This window comes from Maniola jurtina, chromosome 5, assembly GCF_905333055.1.
Source record: "Maniola jurtina chromosome 5, ilManJurt1.1, whole genome shotgun sequence".
Lineage (NCBI taxonomy): Eukaryota > Metazoa > Arthropoda > Insecta > Lepidoptera > Nymphalidae > Maniola > Maniola jurtina.
The window spans coordinates 13,957,167-13,979,339 of NC_060033.1; the positions used below are offsets into that span (position 1 = coordinate 13,957,167).

Consider the following 22,173-nt stretch of genomic DNA (forward strand, 5'->3'; position numbering starts at 1 on the left):
TGACAGACAGACAGACAGCGAAGTGATCTATAAGGGTTCCTTTTTCTTTTTGAGATACGGAACCCTAAAAATGTGCGAAAGCTTAGCATGTTACTACATACAGTAGTCTGTTCAAAAAAAGAGTGTTCTCAATACCCGATTGAACTTTGCCACATTACGTATTCTATTTATAGTATACATATAGGCCTATTTATCCTAAAGCACTTAGCAAATCTAAACATAGACGCACACACAGTTTTATTATCATTTTATTGCAAGTGATCTTCTAAGCTAGTGTAAAAGCTAATGTGAATCTTACTGTAATTGATATAAGCGCTCAATTCCTTTCAATTATTATTAATTTGTCTAATATCATTATAATTTATAACTAATTTTGTTTTACCTTTTTATTCATTAAAATCAGTAAACTCAAAATATCTCAATTTTCAAAGTAGTTACTACGTTTTCATTAATATAAATTATAATTTCAGTTTCTTTTAATTAATTATAGTTTTCTTTAAGGAACTAGGAGGAATTTAGCATGTAAAATTTTGCAAAATTAAATATACATCTTATACACATAATTCAGTACCTAAGCAAAATTAATGAGCACTAGCTTTGTGGTCAATTATTATAATATTAATCTGATTTAAAATATATTTTACTGTGCAGTTTCTCTACTCTTCTCTTGATGCAGTTTCTCTAATTGAACAAAGTTGTGTACTTTACTCATCTAACTATGGCAAGAGTTCTATAGCAAACCGTATGAAGAACTTAATATAATTCAGGTCCTAATAAGCTATTACAGTTATTTCTCATTTGTTATATTTTGAGACCCTGGGGTCATGGAACTTTAGGGTCAGCATAAACGGGACACACGCCACAGCCACAAAAAATTGTACTTTTAACATAAGCACTAAGCAATTAGGGTTCAATATCTTCAGGTGATTATAGCATTCTTGCTACTCCTTCCTACATACGCCTTTTTAGTTTTTAACTTTTTATCATTACACAAAGTTTACGGTCCCGTCCGAAAAGGACTTCAAACAAGTTTGTGGTCAATTATACTTTAACCATAAGGAGTTCCATATGTAACTTCAGATGACCAAAGCAACTTTCAACCATATTCATAGTACATTGTACTTAAACATAAAAAGCCAAGTTTCAATATCTTATAGCATTCTTGCTACTTCTTAATACATTTTTTACCATTTCATAAGGTTTATAAACGACTTCATAGTAAATTGAACTGTAAACATGCGCAGTTAAAGTTCAGAGCTTCAGTAACTAAAACAACCTTCAAACAACTTCACAGAAAATTGTACCTTAAACTTAGTCCTTAAGGTTCAATATCGATCTTCAGGCAACCAAAACAACTTCATAGTAATTTGTACCTTAATCATAAGATTTTAAGGTTCAATATCGAGCTTCGGGGGAGTGCGGGGAGCGCGGTATGCGTACGACGCCGGCGAGACGCTCGCACACGGCTTCCAGTTGAGCGTCCAACATCAGCGATGCTATCTGGTCGTCGGTCAGCATTTCCATACTGGAACAATAATTTATAATTTATAGTATAAGTGGACTGGTTCGCCCCAAACTGAGACTTCGTGTCCTATGGATTCGGACCACTGTACTGGACATATAGGGTATATGAGTATAAGAGTTTTGCCATACAAAATAACAGTTAATTTTTGCGCCGATTTGAAGCGCGCCGAGCCACTCGGGAATAAAAATTGACACTTAGTGTCAAATGATCTTCGTGATATTTCAGTAATTGGTGGAGGCGCAGCGTGCTATGAAATGTGAAAGTCATAAGAATTATTGGAAACGTTGAAACTTATAACACCAAGACATTTGACAGTTAAAGCCGTACTAACCTAGTTAAGCTGTCAGTATCAGAGTATCTCTCGTCAGAAGTGGATGACGCCCCATCAGGCGCGGGAGACCTCCGGGAGCGAGGCGAAGACCTGCGCGGTGTCCGCGGGGCGGAGCCCGAGCCGCGCCGCTCGCCGAACAGCGAGAGACCTGGTACAGAACATCGATGTACAAACCCATTCATATTATTTCATTAAAAACGTTTCACACGAGATGATGTGCTTTCAGCAATTTAGTTTAATCACTGTCAATTTTACAAGTTTTTGAAGCTGAGCTTTAAAAGCTGACCTTTGCTTGACCTTTTCCTTCATGTCATAAACATATCTCAGAACATCATGACATTTACCCCGTGTCATAAACTAACCGTGGAACATGTCGACTTTTTCAAGTGTCATAAACTTATCCTGGAACATCTCCTTGACCTTTTCCCCTGTGTCATGAAACAAGGCATCTAGACTATCGTCTCCCTCTTTCTCAGCTCTCAGCTCGTATGGCCGTGCTCCTGTCTCCAGTCCTGATGGTACACCCTGAAGGAAGCCACTTTCATTCCTCTCAGACTTACCCTGGAACATCTCCTTGACCTTTTCCCCCGTGTCATGAAACAGGGCGTCTAGACTCTGCCGTCTCCCTCTCTCTAGCTCAGCTCGTATGGCCGCGCTCCTGTCTCCAGTCCTGATGATGCGTCTCGGCGAAGCCGCTGATACTTTGGTTTCCATCGGACTTGGGGGTGATGATTTTTCTGGGGTTGAACGAGGTCGGAGAGAGCATTTTTCGAAACTTATCTGAAGAGTAAATTACGAATATACATTAGAACTTAGAAAAAAAAGGCTGCCTTGAAAATCCTCCGGACTAGAATAGTCCGGATCGTTCTCAATCCAAGTATCAGGGTCGCTTCTATCTGCGCGACGCAACCACTCACGCACATTTTCAATCATAATACTTAGTCCAGTTCTATTGCTAATACCATGACTATATTGCCCCCCTCATCCCGTACCTCAGGTAGGCCAGCCAAATAATCCCGATGATGAGAATCTTACCTCCTCCGGACTAGAATAGTCCAGATCGATCTCAGTCCAAGTGTCAGGATCGCTTCTATCTGCGCGACGCAACCACTCGCGCACGTTTTCATGGTTGTGATGTGCACAGAGCTCTTCCAGAGTCTCGCTGGCGTTGGATTCGCTCGCGGTGTCCGTGATTGTTGAACGATCCACATCTAAAATCAATAAACAGGTATCTGTCCAATGTGCTGTGACAAAGAAAAGATAGCCCGTAACTGCAATCTGACATGGCTAACCTGGAAGGGGTATGGAGTTTTATACTCATTGGTTACAATGAGGCTTATACCCGAACGCTATTCACTTGGCGGCACAATTTTGCCAGTAGGTGGTAACTAGCCAACGATGAAATCTGACCAAGTTAGATAATATATTTATTTGAAAGTAACTCACCATTCCTAGTGGACTGTCTTCTCGATCGATGTCGGTGTATTTCATCTGATATCCTCTCCAAGTTCCTGAGAGCAGACGAGTATTTCTGCTTGGCATCAGACACTTGTTCTTCCAGGGTCTGAATGCGAGCCTTCTGGGCTTCCAGCGCTGAGTTTATACGAGCCTTTTCCTCAAAGTACGGCCTGAAAGAATACTTTCACCTTATCCGGCTCAAAGGACCAAAAAAATACATACAAGTTTTATGCATCAAAAGTGCGTTAATAATGTTACATTCATCGTGCATGATATTTAATAAAAATAAAGTTGGTTTGGATTAAGCCTGAAACACAATGCGTGAAGGTAATCTATTATCACATATGTATTACAAATTCGCCCCAAACTAAGAGTTCAGACTACTTAGTTTCTACTTTCTCTTGGAGAGTAAAAGTATATTTTTATGTACATTTGACTAATTTTAGTACTTGTTCAGCTTGGGGTTACTAATATACAATTCACATAATATTACTTGTGAAGTAGCCATGTGCATTCATTCTCCAAAAGCTCTGACAGACGGACAGACAAGTTCATCCAAGAGAACTCACTTCGCTCAGTCAACAAGGAACTGTGTAATATAAAGGTATTCAGATTGTTAAGTGCTGTTTTGTGCTTTAGGGTTTCATGCTTCAAAGTCAAAGCTATTTATTCAAAAAAATTGAATCAAAAAGTGTATTCATATATGATGTAATGGCGATAATGTATTACATAAACAAAAACTCATGCTACATGAGCTACAAACGAGCCCTAGTCTGAGCCCACAAAATAATCATCTATGGACCTAATCAGGATCTATGAAGGAGGAAGGATTCTTTCTTCCTCCTTCATAGATCCTAGTGTAACAAAATGTAGTTGTGTTTTAGGCTTTATGTATTTATTAAAATGTTCTTAATACAATGAGGTAGCGAGCATGCAAGTTTCTAGCCATTTACATAAAAAGAGGCAAAATAATAGTAAAGTATAAGTACTAATAAATAAAAGAAAAATCATGTACCAAAAGTGATGCGGCGGGCGGCGGCGTGCCTGAAAGAGATAAGTGCAACTAAACAAGCGAAGTCGGCGGACGATATATACATGTTAGATAGATTACAAGCTCTAATACTACACTACTAAGAAATGAGGGGAAAATATGCAGAAACTAGAAGATGAGAAAATTATTCATTAAGTTCGAAAAGATTGTGGATGGTTGCAGTTGATAAAATTGTAGTTATAACATTGTATGAAGTTATTCAAATTAGTTGTCGCGCCCGTGCCTCGTCGCGTTCGGGCGCAAATATATCGACTATTGTAAAGGATGTGCACAGCATGATGATTTTTTGTCATAAATCTTGCTACATTAATGCACGATAAAGGCGTAAACAAATTATAATGATAATATTAAGGGACGCGTTCGTAAGCCGCGGCTTATAGGTATCTGCATGATACATAGTACATTCAACTGTGGAAACTGTGAAAATGAAAAATATTGACAAAATACAACTTATACAATTTTTGGAGGTCCGACTGTGGGACATAAGTTATAGATATAACCTTGAGCGCTCGGAAGTCCGCCGATGTAGCCTTATCCGCTTAAACCTCCGAGAGATATCTCGCAAGCCGCGTCCTTAACGACTGTGCACAGTAACGACATATCAGTAGCGGCTTACGAACGCGTCCCATAGTTTGTTTTCGGCTTTAGACCAGACTAGCTGATGCCCGCGACTTCGTTCGCGTGGATGTAGGTTTTTTAAAATTCCCGTGGGATCTTCGATTTTTCGGGATAAAAAGTAGTCTATGTGCTAATCCAGGGTATAATCTATCTCCATTCTGAATTTCAGCCCAATCCGTCTAGTATTTTTTGCGTGAAGAAATAACAAACATACACACACATACAAACTTTCTCCTTTATAATATTAGTGTGATGTGATTTAATGAATTACGTCACGCGCTTACAGGCCGGTTATTTTTTTTTAAATTCCGAATATAGTATAATAATGACAGCTATAATGTTACTGTCCAAAGAAAAGTGAATAGGCACGTTCTAGGCAGGCGCACTCCACCTAAGGCTGCGTCATCTCCTACTTTTAGGTAAGTTTGCACTTGATTGAAGCCTATAAAGCGTATGAAGTAAAATAACTGACCTGGACTTAGCGATGTGTCGCTTGAGGCCGTTCTGCAGCTGCTGCACGAGGGCCGCGGCCGCGCGGTGCGCCGCCGCCTTCGAGCGCTGCGTCACCGTGGCCGAGGCGCGCTCGGACTCCGCCTTTACCAAAAAATCCGTAACACCCATTACGCACGCTCGACTAGCCGAGGGTTTCGTAACAGAAGGGCTTAAAGACAAGTGTAGGTTTACAGGATGGACAAAACTCTGAATTAAATCAAATCTAGGCAATATGTAAGCGTAATATTTGGAACATATCTCATTCTAAGTAAATATTAGACCAAGGAGTGCTCAGAACGCATCGTGCAGTATTGTCACCTGGTTGACGCGATGTGTGGCGTGGTTGAGCATCTCCTGCCAGGCGGGGTCCAGGGTGAGGCCCCCGGAGCCCTCGGCCAGTCTCGCCAGGCCCTGCTCTGCCAAGTAGACCATTTCCCGCGCCGCCGCGTGGGCGCTGTTCGCTTTGTCGTATGCAAGGTTAGCTGCATGAAGCTCTTGTGAGGTCTAGAATAATTCAATTCAAGGGAGTTATTATGAAATTCGAGAAAGGCAAAGGAAGGTATTTATATTTTTAAGTCAAGACAAAATCGTACACTTGTATGTGACATGACGTGCATGCGCTTAGCAGCACTAATTACATAAATATTGGTGCACTACTAATATAAATGCAAGTGTTATTGAAACTGATTTTGACAAATTTCAATAAAATTACAGGCATCATAATATTTGAAACTACAAATAAAAATGGTAAATAAAGTACATAATATATTATAGAAATCAAATTATTTGATAAAAATAACAAAACATTCAAACTGATTTTCAGATCTGTCAACTTATCTCTAGGCCATTTTAGCTTTGTGAAGTTTGTTGTATAAGTTAATAAATTATTCATTAAGCAACGAAGAAATCTACTCACAATATTGGCCCTGAATCTGGCTTCATAATATGGCCGTGCTTTGTGCACACTTGTTCCAAGTTTCTTTGTGAGCTGCTGTATCCTCAAGTGCCCTTCTGCCAAGAGCCGACGGAAAGCAAGCCGAGCTTCATCCAGTTCAACTTCAAGGCGGTTGATTTCATCTGTTGCTGTGTTCAGGCGCTCTAGCTCAATCTAAACGAGACAAATGAATTTATTATGCATATTAACTAATATAAGCATCTTTTACCAGTAGTTATTTTACTATCATATTTGAAATGTACCACATTAAAACTAATCATACTTAAAAGCTACTTTATTTTTAGGTAAGTACCTATAGGTATTATCTGGTGATTTTTTTTAGGATGTTATATTGTAGTTGAATACAGTATTTAATTATTAAAGTGCTTATCTAGTAAAATATGTACATTTTATATATTTACTAAGATATTTCATAAAGTTTAGTTTCTAATAATAGTTAATGACTATTCAATTAGCGGTAAATACTGTGTAGGTAGGTACTAAGACTACGTTATTTAGAATCGAAAGTTTTTTTCAACAAATCATGTTTCCTGTAAGAAGCTGTGATAGTTTCTTCCGTGTTTGAGCATGATATCCTCCTGACAACCGCATACATACAAAAAAGCTAATTGTTCGTATCGTATGTCTTTTATATCGATTATCTTTACCTGGACCCTGGGATCTAGCTTTTCCGTGCATTCTGCGGCGCCTTCGCTCATGGTCCTCTCAAATGATACACATTTTTGCCAAACTTACATTCAAAGTAAAGCTTTAAATTAAGTTTTATTGCTTTTGTCCAGCCAAACACCGCATCGCCATCGCTAAAACGCGAATTTTAAGCGTAAAATTAAACACAAAGCAATAGCTTTTTTTTTTTTTTTTTTTTTTTTCTTCTCCTCTGGCTTTACATAGATTAGCCAATGTCAGGTTTGTATTTATAATTACAAGTTAGGGAAACTATATATTATGTATAAAATAATGAAAAATCGGGATTTGGAATTGGAAAGGAAAAGGATTTTTTTTAAAATAATTACATAATATACATATATCTAAACATATACATAAATAATAATATAATATAAGTAACTATACATTAACTATATCTTGATATCATTATGTTCTATGAACAAAGATAAAACTTTGTAAACATTAAATGAATTTGTGTATAACAAACATAATATAGATGTAGGAAATGGAATGTGCAATGATTCGAGATTAGCAAGAAAGTCAGTTCGATCATATAGAGTGCATGCAAAGAAAACATGGTTCAAATCCCCATACTCCCCACAGGAACAGTGAGGATCGGGAACAATTTTCATCCTGTGTAAATGCGCCGGGGTACATACATGACCCAGGCGCATTCTACACAGAATAGAAGTAACAGTTTTTGAGAAAACTAACTGGCTGAACCATGGTTTCCTCGGAATGGACGTCTGAATTTTTCTATAATGTTTACCTACTGAACCATCGTTACTCCATACCCCATCCCACGCTTCATACAAATATACTTTGGATAAATTTATCAAATCAGAACAATAATTGGTGAATGGAACAGTATCTCCAACACGTATCGCCTCATTTGCCAATTGGTCAGCTCTTTCATTTCCGGGAATGCCCACATGGCTTGGAACCCAAGCCAACACAACATCACAATTTTTCTGTGAACACTTATATAAAAGATCTCTAATGCCAAAAACAATTGAAGACTGCTTATGGGATTTGAATGGAAATCTATTGATAGCTTCTAGAGCACTGCAGGAATCAGAGAATATGACTGTTTTTGGTATCTTTAAAATTAAAACATATTCTAAAGCTTTAAGTAAACCATAACATTCACCCGTGTAAACAGAAGCTTCAGGTGGAAGTTTAACTTGTTGTATACCCTTATATTGTGAATGATAGATCCCAATGCCAACGCAACTCTTATCCTCATGTTTAGATGCATCCGTGAACACATAATGCCAGTCAGGCCATTTATCATTGAGAATGTTTATAAATTCCTGTTTTGAGTTAGGGTTATTTTTTAATTTGGATCCTATGTCGAATTTAATTTCCGGGACAGTAATAAGACCCTTGTAGTTGTGTTGGTATAGAGGAAGAATAATACTTCGATGAGTGGGAGCTCCCAAACTTTCATATTTTCTAAGACTGTTTACAAGACATGGAGAATCTCTATTAGTCCAGTAGTTACCGGTATCAACCTGATAAGCAAGTTGACGTATCTTTAAAAACAAAGGATGAGAACTTAGCTGTAATGTACGGAAAAAGTATTTATCACAAAGGAACTGTCTCCTTAGATATAAGGGCGGATCACAACATTCTACCTGAAGACATTTTATTGGAGTTGATTTCATCGCACCCGTAACCAACCTCAAAGCCTTTGCCTGGATTATATCCAGCTTTTTAACTGCAGTTTTATTACCAGGATGTAATAGGAATGTTCCATAGTCTAAAACACTTCTTATTAAAGCATTGTATAGCAGTCTCATTGTAAAAGGATGAGCACCCCACCATACTCCTGTAAGACACCTTAAAATATTCAAATTTTTCTCGCATCTTAATAAAACATATTCCCAATGTGGAATTCCAGTAAGTTTAGAGTCCAATATTACACCTAGAAATTTCGCCTGATCTTTAACTGCTAGCGGAATTCCATTGTAATTAATATGAGGAGATGGTAGATTTCGCTTCCGAGAAAATACTACAACAGAGCTTTTAGATGGTGACAAATCTAGACCATTATTATGTAACCAACATTTTAAGGCATTTAACGCTAAGTTTAACAACTCACTAACATTATCTAAGGATGGCCCAGCAACATACAAAAGCAAATCATCTGCATATTGAAGCACATTTGCATATCTATTTACAGAAATGTCCAAATCGTAAGTATAAATGTTATATAAAACTAGTTTTTGCTCGGTGCGCGAGCTGCTAAAGCAGCTCACGTGACGTGGTAAGGTTAACTTTATTATATAAAACCCAATTGATTTATTAAGATAATTCACCCCGAAAACCCCCATAAAATGACAGACATTTCTATTTTTTGTAGAAAATGTAAGTCCGCCATCTTGGATTTGAAAATAAATGTCATTATCAAAATCAGCACCCTGGAAAACCCTGAAAATGAAATCCATATTATTTTTTGTAGATTAGGATAATAATTTAGTAGGGTGCGTGGGTGCGCGGACCACTAAAGTGGTCCGCGAGCATGCAGAGTTTGTTCCACTGAGTAGACCTTCGGACCCTGATCATCTTTTGCCAAGAAACCACTCTTCCATCTTTTATAGCCTCCGAGATAGACACCGACGAAATTTGTACGGCGGCCATCTTGTTTTTCCAAAATTTTTCACTTTTTCTATTAATCGTTTACTACATTCTTCAAAGATTGCGAGTTTCAACGAAATCGGTTGGAAAACAAAAGAGTTGCAAAAATCATATAGACCGCCATCTTGTTTTTCTGAAATGTCATAATTTTTCCCTACTCATATCGCGCATCCGAACATATCTCCCATACATCAATGTATCGTCTTCTGTCTCTTTCTAGGAGGATGAGACATTCAATATTCGCCATACAAAATGTATGTAAAAATAAATTCTGCCATTTTGAATTTTTTTTCTTTTCATCGAGTAGACCTTCGGACCCTGATCATCTCTTGTCAAGAAACCCTACTTCCATCTTTTATACCCTTCGAGCTGGACACCGGCGAAATTTGTATGGCGGCCATCTTTTCTTCGCCATTTTGAATTTTTTTCCAGCTTTTTGGCAATTGGATGACGTCATGAATGACATTTGCTCGAGCACCCCCCACCTATCTTCAATACCTTAAGCGGACCCTTCACCCGTCTCCGATATCCTCAATCATCAGCTTTCTCCATAATTTTGGCTTACTAAGTTTTTGTTTTCTATCTGACACCATCAGTGAAAAAAAAATTTTTCATACAAAATTTTACAGGAGTTTCTTAGTTGAAAATCTCGAAAATCTCCCCAAAACTGGCAACACCGGTTGCATATCTCCATACTGCCAGCCGAGATAGACAATCGATTCATACATACTGACTTTCCAAAATGTTGCCAACTGCCTCAAAAACGTGATCAAAATTTCGAAAAATTAAAAAAAATACAAAATGGCCGCCAACTCGTTTCACAGAAAGATTTTACACGGTTTCATAATTTTCCTATTAACTACAGGATATACCGCGCCCGATGACGTTTCAATCTTTCCTCTCGCTCGCACCCACGCGAAAGGGGATACCGTGAAAAAGACCGTGTCGAAAATCACTTTTACTTTGATAAATTCCAGTGTTGCCAGTCTCCGGTGACAAAAATACCCAAATGTCATTTGTACGAGCAAAACACGTAATCACTCATACTCGGATTTTGCTAAAAGTGCGTATTTCGATTTTTTACAATTTCCCGAAAATCTTGAAATTTCCCTAAAAATGGGGTAATTTTTTCCCACCGATCTATACTACGAGCCTATACGTACAACCGCTTCATAGAAGCCGAATCGCTCCGATGTTGCCAACTTTGAGATATTTAACTTTTAAAATTGCGTTTTTTCGTACCTCGAACAAAACGGCCGCCATGACAGCCGCCATCTTGAATTTTTAAAAACCACTCCCGTTCTGTCAAAATACAGGATAATCGTGGGAGAAACCAAGAAAAATAATTATCCTCGATTACCCCGTTTCGGATCTGTGGCGCCGCGGTTCGGGGTCGAAAAACCAAAATTTTCATAACGCTACGGTTCGGCCGCCATCTTGTTTTTCCAATTTTTTCCACATTTTTTGTTAACCGTTTACTATATTCTTTAATAGTTGCGAGTTTGATTGGAGTCCCTTAAAAAACAAAGGAGCTGCAAAAATCACGTCGGCCGCCATCTTGTTTTTCCGAAATGTCATAATTTTTCCCCAGTCAACTCCCCCACCTGAACACATCTCCCCTACATCATTATATCATTTTCCGTCTCTTTCTAGGAGAACAATTATGTCAATGAGTCAGTCAGTGAGTGAGTGGTAATCGAGCTATATATAGTATAACTAGTGTTTCGCTCGGTGCGCGAGCTGCTAAAGCAGCTCGCGTGACGTGGTTAGGTTTTACTATATTGTATTAAACAGAATTTATTTATTAAGATACGCAATTCACTCTGCAATACCTATAAAACGACACCCATATCAGATTTTTTGTTAAAAGTGCATGTTCGCCATCTTGGATTTGAAAAGGAATGTCGTTATCAAAACCAGCACCCTGGAAAACTCTAAAAACGACATCCATATCATTTTTTGTAAATACGGGGTAGTCGAGGTTAATAAAGTAGGGTGCGTGGGTGCGCGGACCACTAAAGTGGTCTGCAAGCATGCAGAGATTCTTTCACCGAGAAGACCTTCTGATCCTGATCATCTTTTTCCAAGAAACGACTTTTCCATCTTTTATAGCCTCCGAGATAGACACCGACGAAATTTGTACGGCGGCCATCTTGTTTTTCCAAATTATTCCAATTTGTCTATCAATCGTTTACAACACTCTTCAAAGATTGCGAGTTTCAACGAAATCGGTTGGAAAACAAAAGAGTTGCAAAAATCATATAGGCCGCCATCTTGTTTTTCTGAAATGTCATAATTTTCCCCTACTCATATCACGCATCCAAACATATCTCCCTCACATCAATGTATCGTTTTCTGTCTCTTTCTAGGAGAATGAGACATTCAATATTCGCCATACAAAATGTATGGGAAAATAAATTCCGCCATTTTGAATTTTTTTTCTATTCATCGAGTAGACCTTCGGACCCTGATCATCTCTTGCCAAGAAACCACACTTCCATCTTTTATACCCTCCGAGCTGGACACCGGCGAAATTTGTATGGCGGCCATCTTTTCTTCGTCATTTTGAATTTTTTTTCAGCTTTTTGGCAATTGGATGATGTCATGAATGACATTTGCTCGAGCACCCTCCACCTATCTTCAATACCTTAAGCGGGCCCTTCACCCGTCTCCGATATCCTCAATCATCAGCTGTCTCCATAATTTTGGCTTACTAAGTTTTTGTTTTCTATACGACACCATCAGTGAAAAAAAATAATTTCATACAAAATTTTACAGGAGTTTTCTAGTTGAAAATCTCGAAAATCTCCCCAAAAGTGGCAACACCGGTTGCATATCTCCATACTGCAAGCCGAGATACACAATCGATTCATACATTCTGACTTTCCAAAATGTTGCCAACTGCCTCAAAAACGTGATCAAAATTTCGAAAAATTAAAAAAAATACAAAATGGCCGCCAACTCGTTTCACAGAAAGATTTTACACGGTTTCATATTTTTCCTATTAACTACAGGATATACCGCTTCCGATGACGTTTCAATCTTTCCTCTCGCTCGCACCCACGCGAAAGGGGATACCGTGAAAAAGACCGTGTCGAAAATCACTTTTACTTTGATAAATTCCAGTGTTGCCAGTCTCCGGTGACAAAAATACCCAAATGTCATTTGTACGAGCAAAACACGTTATCACTCATACTCGGATTTTGCTAAAAGTGCGTATTTCGATTTTTTACAATTTCCCGAAAATCTTGAAATTTCCCTGAAAATGGGGTAATTTTTTTTACTCCAATCTACACCTCGAGCCTGTACGTACAATCGCTTGATAAAAGCCGAATCGCTCCGATGTTGCCAACTTTGAGATATTTAACTTTGAAAATTGCGATTTTTCGTACCTCTAACATAATGGCCGCCACGACAGCCGCCATCTTGAATTTTTAAAAACTACTCCCGTTCTGTCAAAATACAGGATAATCGTGGGCGAAACCAAAAAAAATAATTATCCTCGATTACCCCGTTTCGGATCTGTGGCGCCGCGGTTCGGGGTCGAAAAATCAAAAATTTTGAAACGCTACGACTCGGCCGCCATCTTGTTTTTCCAATTTTTTCTACATTTTCTGTTAACCGTTTACTACATTCTTTAATAGTTGCGAGTTTGAACGGAGTCCCTTAAAAAACAAAGGAGCTGCAAAAATGACGACGGCCGCCATCTTGTTTTTCCGAAATGTCATAATTTTTCCCCAGTTGACTCCCCCACCCGAACACATCTCCCCTACATCACTATATCATTTTCCTTCTCTTTCTAGGAGAACAATTATGTCAATGAGTGAGTGAGTGGTAATCGAGCTATATATAGTATAACTAGTATTTTGCTCGGTGCGCGAGCTGCTAAAGCAGCTCGCGTGACGTGGTAAGATTAACTTTATTATATTAAACCAAATTTATTTATTAAGAGACACAATTCACCCCGAAAACCCCCATAAAATGACAGGCATTTCTATTTTTTGTAGAAAATGTAAGTCCGCCATCTTGGATTTCAAAATAAATGTCATTATCAAAATCAGCACCCTGGAAAACCCTGAAAACGACATCCATATCATTTTTTGTAAAAACGGGGTGGTTGAGGTTAATAAAGTAGGTTGCGTGGGTGCGCGGACCACTAAAGTGGTCCGCGAGCATGCGGGGTTTGTTCCACCGAGTAGACCTTCGGACTCTGATCATCTTTTGCCAAGAAACCACTCTTCCATCTTTTATAGCCTCCGAGATAGACACCGACGAAATTTGTACGGCGGCCATCTTGTTTTTCCAAAATTTTCCACTTTTTCTATTAATCGTTTACTACATTCTTCAAAGATTGTGAGTTTCAACGAAATCGGTTGGAAAACAAAAGAGTTGCAAAAATCACGTCGGTCGCCATCTTGTTTTTCTGAAATGTCATAATTTTTCCCTACTCGCCTCCCCTACCCGAACACATCTCCCCTACATTATCGTATCGTTTTCCGTCTCTTTCTAGGAGAATGAGACATTCAATATTCGCCATACAAAATGTATGGGAAAAAAAAATCCGCCATTTTGAATTTTTTTTCTATTCATCGAGTAGACCTTCGGATCCTGATCACCTTTTGCCAAGAAACCGCACCTCCATCTTTTATACCCTCCGAGCTGGACGCCGGCGAAATTTGTATGGCGGCCATCTTTTCTTCGCCATTTTGAATTTTTTTTCAGCTTTTTGGCAATTGGATGACGTCATGAATGACATTTGGTCGAGCACCCCCTACCTATCTTCAATACCTTGAGCGGACCCTTCACCCGTCTCCGACATCCTCGATCATCAGCTATTTCCAAATTTTTCCTCGATTTTTTTTTTGTTTTCTATACGAAACCATCAGTGAAAAAACATAATTTCATACAAAATTTTACAGGAGGAGATTTTGGGGAAAATCTCGAAAATCTCCCCAAAAGTGGCAACACTGTTTACATATTTCGATACTGCTGGTTGAGTCACACAATCGATTGATATATGTCGACTTTCCAAAATGTTGCCAACTGCCTCAAAAACGTGGTCAAAATTTCGAAAAATAAAAAAAAATACAAAATGGCCGCCAACTCGTTTCACAGAAAAATTTTACACGGTTTCATAATTTTCCTATTAACTACAGGATATACCGCTACCGATGACGTTTCAATCTTTCCTCTCGCTCGCACCCACGCGAAAGGGGATACCGTGAAAAAGACCGTGTCGAAAATCACTTTTTCTTTGATAAATTCCAGTGTTGCCAGTCTCCGGCGACAAAATTACCCAAATGTCATTTGTACGAGCAAAACACGTAATCGCTCATACTCGGATTTTGCTAAAAGTGCGTATTTCGATTTTTTACAATTTCCCGAAAATCTTGAAATTTCCCTAAAAGTGGGGTAATTTTTTTCCTCCAATCTATACCCCGAGTCTATACGTACAATCGCTTCATAGAAACCGAATCGCTCCGATGTTGCCAACTTTGAGATATTTAACTTTTAAAATTGCGTTTTTTCGTACCTCGAACAAAACGGCCTCCATGACAGCCGCCATCTTGAATTTTTAAAAACCACTCCCGTTCTGTCAAAATACAGGATAATCGTGGGCGAAACCAGAAAAAATAATTATCCTCGATTACCCCGTTTCGGATCTGTGGCGCCGCGGTTCGGGGTCGAAAAATCTAAAATTTTAAAACGCTACGGCTCGGCCGCCATCTTGTTTTTCCAATTTTTTCCACATTTTTTGTTAACCGTTTACTACATTCTTTAATAGTTGCGAATTTGAACGGAGTCCCTTAAAAAACAAAGGAGCTGCAAAAATCACACCGGCCGCCATCTTGTTTTTCTGAAATGTCATAATTTTTCCCCAGAGGGTTCCCGAATCCGAACACATCTCTCCTAAATCACTATATCATTTTCCTTCTCTTTCTAGGAGAACAATTATGTCAATGAGTGAGTGAGTCAGTGAGTGGTAATCGAGCTATATATAGTATAACTAGCTTTTGCTCGGTGCGCGAGCTGCTAAAGCAGCTCGCGTGACGTGGTAAGGTTAACTTTTTTATTATATAAAACCAAATTGATTTATTAAGATACATAATTCACCCCGAAAAAACCCATAAAATGACAGGCATTTCTATTTTTTGTAGAAAATGTAAGTCCGCCATCTTGGATTTGAAAATAAATGTCATTATCAAAATCAGCACCCTGAAAAACCCTGAAAACGATATCCATATTATTTTTTTGTAAATTAGGATAATAATTTAGTAGGGTGCGTGGGTGCGCGGACCACTAAAGTGGTCCGCGAGCATGCAGAGTTCGTTTCACCGAGTAGACCTTCGGACCCTGATCATCTTTTGCCAAGAAACCACTCTTCCATCTTTTATAGCCTCCGAGATAGACAACGACGAAATTTGTACGGCGGCCATCTTGTTTTTCCAAATTTTCCACTTTTTCTATTAATCGTTTACTACATTCTTTAAAGATTGCGAGTTTCAACGAAATCGGTTGGAAAACAAAAGAGTTGCAAAAATCATATAAGCCGCCATCTTGTTTTTCTGAAATGTCATAATTTTTCCCTACTCATATCGTGCACCAAAACATATCTCCCCTACATTATCGTATCGTTATCCGTCTCTTTCTAGGAGAATGAGGCATTCAATTTTCACCATACAAAATGTATGGAAAATTAAATTCCGCCATTTTGAATTTTTTTTCTATTCATCGAGTAAACCTTTGGATCCTGATCCTCTTTTGCCAAGAAACCGCACCTCCATCTTTTATACCCTCCGAGCTGGCCGCCGGCGAAATTTGTATGGCGGCCATCTTTTTTTCGCCATTTTGAATTTTTTTTCAGCTTTTTGGCAATTGGATGACGTCATGAATGACATTTGCTCGAGCACCCCCCACCTATCTTCAATACCTTAAGCGGACCCTTTACCCGTCTCCGAAATCCTCAATCATCAGCTGTCTCCATAATTTTGGCTTACTAACTTTTTGTTTTCTATACGACACCATCAGTGAAAAAAAAATTTTTCATACAAAATTTTACAGGAGTTTCTTAGTTGAAAATCTCGAAAATCTCCCCAAAAGTGGCAACACCGGTTGCATATCTCCATACTGCCAGCCGAGATACACAATCGATTCATACATATTGACTTTCCAAAATGTTGCCAACTGCCTCAAAAATGTGGTCAAAATTTCGAAAAATGAAAAAAAATACAAAATGGCCGCCAACTCGTTTCACAGAAAGATTTTACACGGTTTCATAATTTTCCTATTAACTACAGGATATACCGCTCCCGATGACGTTTCAATCTTTCCTCTCGCTCGCACCCACGCGAAAGGGGATACCGTGAAAAAGACCATGCCAAAAATCACTTTTTCTTTGATAAATTCCAGTGTTGCCAGTCTTCGGTGACAAAAATACCCAAATGTCATTTGTACGAGCAAAACATATAATCGCTCATACTCGGATTTTGCTAAAAGTGCGTATTTCGATTTTTTACAATTTCCCGAAAATCTTGAAATTTCCCTAAAAATGGGGTAATTTTTTCCCACCGATCTATACCTCGAGTCTATACGTACAACCGCTTCATAGAAACCGAATCGCTCCGATGTTGCCAACTTTGAGATATTTAACTTTTAAAATTGCGTTTTTTCGTACCTCGAACAAAACGGCCGCCACGACAGCCGCCATCTTGAATTTTTTAAAACCACTCCCGTTTTGTCAAAATACAGGATAATCGTGGGCGAAACACGAAAAAATAATTATCCTCGACTACCCCGTTTTGGATCTGTGGCGCCGCGGTTCGGGGTCGAAAAATCAAAATTTTGAAAACGCTACGGTTCGGCCGCCATCTTGTTTTTTCAATTTTTTCGACATTTCCCATTAATCGTTTACTATTTTCTTCAAAGATTGCAAAATTCAACGAAATCGGTTGGAAAACAACGGAGCTGCAAAAATCACGTCGGCCGCCATCTTGTTTTTCTGAAATGTCATAATTTTTCCCCAGAGGGTTCCCGAATCCGAACACATCTCCCCTACATCACTATATCATTTTCCTTCTCTTTCTAGGAGAACAATTATGTCAATGAGTGAGTCAGTGAGTCAGTGAGTGGTAATCGAGCTATATATAGTATAATATAGGGCTCAAAACAGAACCTTGTGGCAAACCCTTCCACACAGTTCTATAAATAAATTCATCTTCGACCGAATCTAGCGAATACTTTATATATCTTTCGTACAACATATTTACAATAAAATTAATTAATAAGTTAGGAATATTCAGGGCAAGCAATTTATGTTTTAGAATTGAAATATTTACATTATCGTAGGCGGCTTTTATGTCCAGGAAGGCAGCAACCAATGACTCATTTTTAGAGAAGCTTAGTCTTATGTCTGTGGTAAAAATGCTTAAGCTGTCAATAGTACATTTACCTTTCCTAAAACCAAACTGGTTTCTCGATAATAATGTATTATGTTCTAAAAACCATTCCAGCCTGATTTTAATAAGGTGTTCAGCAGTTTTAGCTAATACTGACGATAATGCTATTGGTCTATACGATGTTGGATCTGAACTAGGTTTATTCGGCTTCCGTAATAAGATCAAAGTTTGGGACCGCCAGGATTCGGGGACGATACCCGCCATCATAACGTTGTTGATCAAAGAAAGGTAGTACCTGAGACCATTGTCGTCAAGATTCGATAAGAAGGAATAAGGAATTCCGTCTTCACCTGGTGCAGAGTCTTTAGTCGTTGAAAGTACGCCTTTCAATTCGTTAAGTGTAAATGGCGAATTTAAATCTACATTACAATTATTAGACAATATGGGGGTTAAGGCCATGGGACATTCAGGTACATAAGGAGGACCCAAACGATCCATGACTTGCTCTGCTAGAACTGGAGATATTTTATTCTGTTGGGAATCTTTAAATGCAGATCTAAACCTTCTTATATTTTGCCAAACAATTGATGGTGAAACATTAGGACTTAAGGATTTACAAAACCTGTGCCACCCTTCATATTTTTTTACCCGAAGTAGCTCCTTAGTAGTATTAGCAATTTCTAAGTAACGCTCAAAATTGTCATCAGTCATATTTTGGCAAAATTGCTTCTCTGCTTCTTTTCTTTGCTTAACTGCATTAGTGCATTCTACATCCCACCATGGTGGTGATGGAATAAATTCCATACCACACCTTTTTACAGGAAAAGTTTCATTTGCAGCTTCAATTAATATTGTAGATAATGCTTGTGAGCATTCTAATATCTTAGAGTGACTAATTTCTGGTAAATTATTGATTTTCTTTTCTACAGCTACACTATACAGACTCCATTTAGCGTCTATCAGTTTATGTTTTATGCGTGGCTGTCTTACATGTTTTGGAGGTTTTTCAAAAGGGAAAGTAATGATTAAAGGGTAGTGATCACTACCACCAGTAGATTCAGCGGGAGACCAGATGAGAGATGAAGCAAGATCAGGAGTGCAAATGGACAAATCAGGAGCACTAGGTGTCCGTGCCAACCGAGTGGGAGACCCAGTATTCAAAATGCACAGATTATGGGAGCTTATTAAATCTAACAACTTTTCTCCATAGAAGGTTGATGTGGCACAACCCCATAATTCGTGATGAGAGTTAAAATCCCCTAAACATAAAAATGGTTTCGGTAAAAAATTAAAAATTTCACTAATTTCATTAAATATATCATTATTAGGACGAGAGAAATATACAGATACATAACATATACTATTTACAATAACTGCAATAACAGACAAGTTATCGCTATGTACAGGAAGAGTGATAGGTGTGAATGTCAGAGTATTTTTGATGAGTATAGCCACTCCACCATACCCATCAGGTCTGTCTTCCCTGAGACAAACATACCCCGGCATTTTGAATAAAAATTCCTTTCTCAACCATGTCTCTTGGAGACAGATGAGAAAAGGATCATGTTTATTTATGAGATGTATTAAGTCTTGTTTTCTACTGTTGAGACTCAAGCAATTCCACTGAATCACTCTGGCTCTGTGATCCATTATTATTAGATATTTGATATAAGGCTTCAATTACTGTGGCAACGTGGGACAGTGTAACTATATTCGATTGTGATAATAATTGAATCAATATTTTAATAATGTCTGCCATTTTCATGTTATTTTCAGTACTATTGTTATTAAAATTAAACTTCTGTTTAGGTAAAACAGGATCTCTTATTATTTCTGAGTGGGCAAAGTGGTCATAGCCTTTGCTAAGCTTTGAGGGTAATCTTGGCTTTGCGAAGACTGTTTTTTTATATGAATGAGGCACTGAGTTTGAAGTGGATGGAATGTTGGATTTTTGAGGACCATGTATATCCTGTGGTGGAGAGGATGATACAGGTGTTGAAAACAAAGCTTCAGCATATGACATGTTTGAAACTGGTGGATGCATTTTAATTGCTTCCATATAAGAAATACAACTTTTGCTCATGGTTTCTTTAATTGCTCTTTGTCTGTTATGTTCTAAACATTTTTTATTTATAGCTTGATGCGCTCCCTTGCATAAGCAACACCGGTAATCCTCCTCTTCCACCTGACAAGTATCACCAGAGTGCCCTTGGGTACATTTATAACACTTTGGCACTGACCTGCACTGATTTTTCACGTGGCCAAAACGGCAGCATCGGTAGCACTGCACAGTCGGATAAATATACAATTCAACAGGTAAAGCCGTGTAACACATGTATACCCGGGTAGGTAAAATTTGGCCATCAAAGGTTATTATTACTGTCCCAGTACTAATGAATTGGTTTGTATCATTTACAACGATTTTTCTTTTGATCCGCCTTATTTTAATGATTGGACCACAACCAAGTGGAACACTCATGTTAAGTAATACCTCTTCTTCGGACCAGTCATTAGGTACACCTTTTACTACACCCATGCGTGTGACATTAAAAGTAGGTATAAATGCCCTATATTTTGCGGATTCAAGAATTTTGTTTGTCAAGAAATTATTGGCATCCAAGTAGGAAGAAAAAGCCATACTAATGCGATTCCTTCCTACCCGTTTCAAGCTTCCGTTCACAACACCATTGAATTTATTATGTTTTAAAAAGCGACCAAAAGTTATAGGATGCAGAGTAGTTGAGCTATCACTATTTTCGCATTCTTTTTGTATATGCACTACATATGGGGCACTATCGGATTGTTGGTAATAAGTACGGCCAATTGGCACTCGAGTTGGTAGTGAGGAGGTTCCATTATTATCGGTGGGGTTTGTAGATTCAGTAGGGTATGTCGGATTTGGGTTAGCCTTGTTATTATTACTATTATTATTAATTTCAAACTTGCAATCGCAACTGTACTGTTCTTTTCCATCTCTAGTTTTTGTTTTCCTTTTTCGTTTATTACATGTTAAACAAATGCGTGAGAATATTTTCCTTTTAAGAGTTTTGTCGACATTGGACACGACAGATGCATCAGTGTCCATTGACGACTCAACCGCTGCTATTAGTATATCCATTTTTGATGTATTATCCAATGATCCCGAAGGATTTGACCCCCCTGGATCGGGGGGCCGGATGTCCATAACGTTGAAATTTAAACTATACTAAATTTTAAAACTTACCTATATATACAGCTATCTACTATGAAAATGTCACTAAAACTACAATATTTACACTATAAAACAACACCAATCCCTTTCCAAATTGTATTAAAAAATTAAAGGAAGAAAATTTCACGTCCGCTTATGTACGCAGTTTCCCGCCCTTTTTCGCATCAAACAATAGCTTTTTCCACTTGCGACAGGACAAAAGTTGTTTTTAATCTATGGTAAAAAACAAAATGTCAATGACAATGTCAAATCAACATTTTACAGATTAAAAAAAAAAAAAAAAAAAAAAAAAAAAAAACTGGCCAAGTGCGAGTCAGACTTGCGTACTGAGAGTTCCGTACTACAAACTTTGCATGCTTAATTAAAAATTCGTTTGGCGACTAATAAATAAAACTATTCCAAGTTTTATGCTGATAGCTATAAAAGTTACTAAGAGTTTTCTTAGTTCGTCAGAATTTATAAAATTCGCACCATGGGTTCCATTTACCATTTTGTACGGGGTTCGGAACTCTAAAAATTGTCTTTAATTATCTGTAGTTTATTGTCTGTGCCTGGAAGCTAGAAAAGTCAGTTGTGAAAAAGGGCGGGAAACTGCGTACATAAGCGGACGTGAAATTTTCTTCCTTTAATTTTTTAATACAATTTGGAAAGGGATTGGTGTTGTTTTATAGTGTAAATATTGTAGTTTTAGTGACATTTTCATAGTAGATAGCTGTATATATAGGTAAGTTTTAAAATTTAGTATAGTTTAAATTTCAACGTTATGGACATCCGGCCCCCCGATCCAGGGGGGTCAAATCCTTCGGGATCATTGGATAATACATCAAAAA

At 38.1% G+C, this 22,173-nt stretch overlaps 2 protein-coding genes across 3 annotated transcripts in view; one reads left to right on the top strand and one right to left on the bottom strand.

Moving 5' to 3' along the window:
* On the bottom strand, positions 1-7,276 carry LOC123865591 (guanine nucleotide exchange factor rei-2-like). 2 transcript variants are annotated; one of them, XM_045906719.1, is made up of 10 exons: positions 7,078-7,276; positions 6,392-6,583; positions 5,794-5,979; positions 5,456-5,577; positions 3,303-3,484; positions 2,892-3,067; positions 2,417-2,636; positions 1,857-2,004; positions 1,374-1,525; positions 1-1,304 (listed from the first exon to the last, which is right to left on the bottom strand). In XM_045906719.1, the coding sequence occupies exons 1-9, from the start codon at positions 7,126-7,128 to the stop codon at positions 1,396-1,398; spliced, it is 1,407 nt and encodes a 468-aa protein (XP_045762675.1). In that variant the 5' UTR covers positions 7,129-7,276; the 3' UTR covers positions 1-1,304; positions 1,374-1,395. The 2 variants fall into 2 exon arrangements, with proteins under 2 accessions (XP_045762675.1, XP_045762674.1); XM_045906718.1 differs by having other exon boundaries at positions 1-1,525.
* LOC123865596 (dynein light chain roadblock-type 2-like) overlaps positions 6,191-22,173 on the top strand; it is a 23,500-nt gene continuing 7,517 nt past the window's right edge. The window contains exon 1 of the mRNA XM_045906737.1: positions 6,191-6,222. Within this exon, the coding sequence (XP_045762693.1) occupies positions 6,220-6,222 (3 nt within the window). The 5' untranslated portion in view covers positions 6,191-6,219. The remainder of the gene's footprint in view (positions 6,223-22,173) is intronic.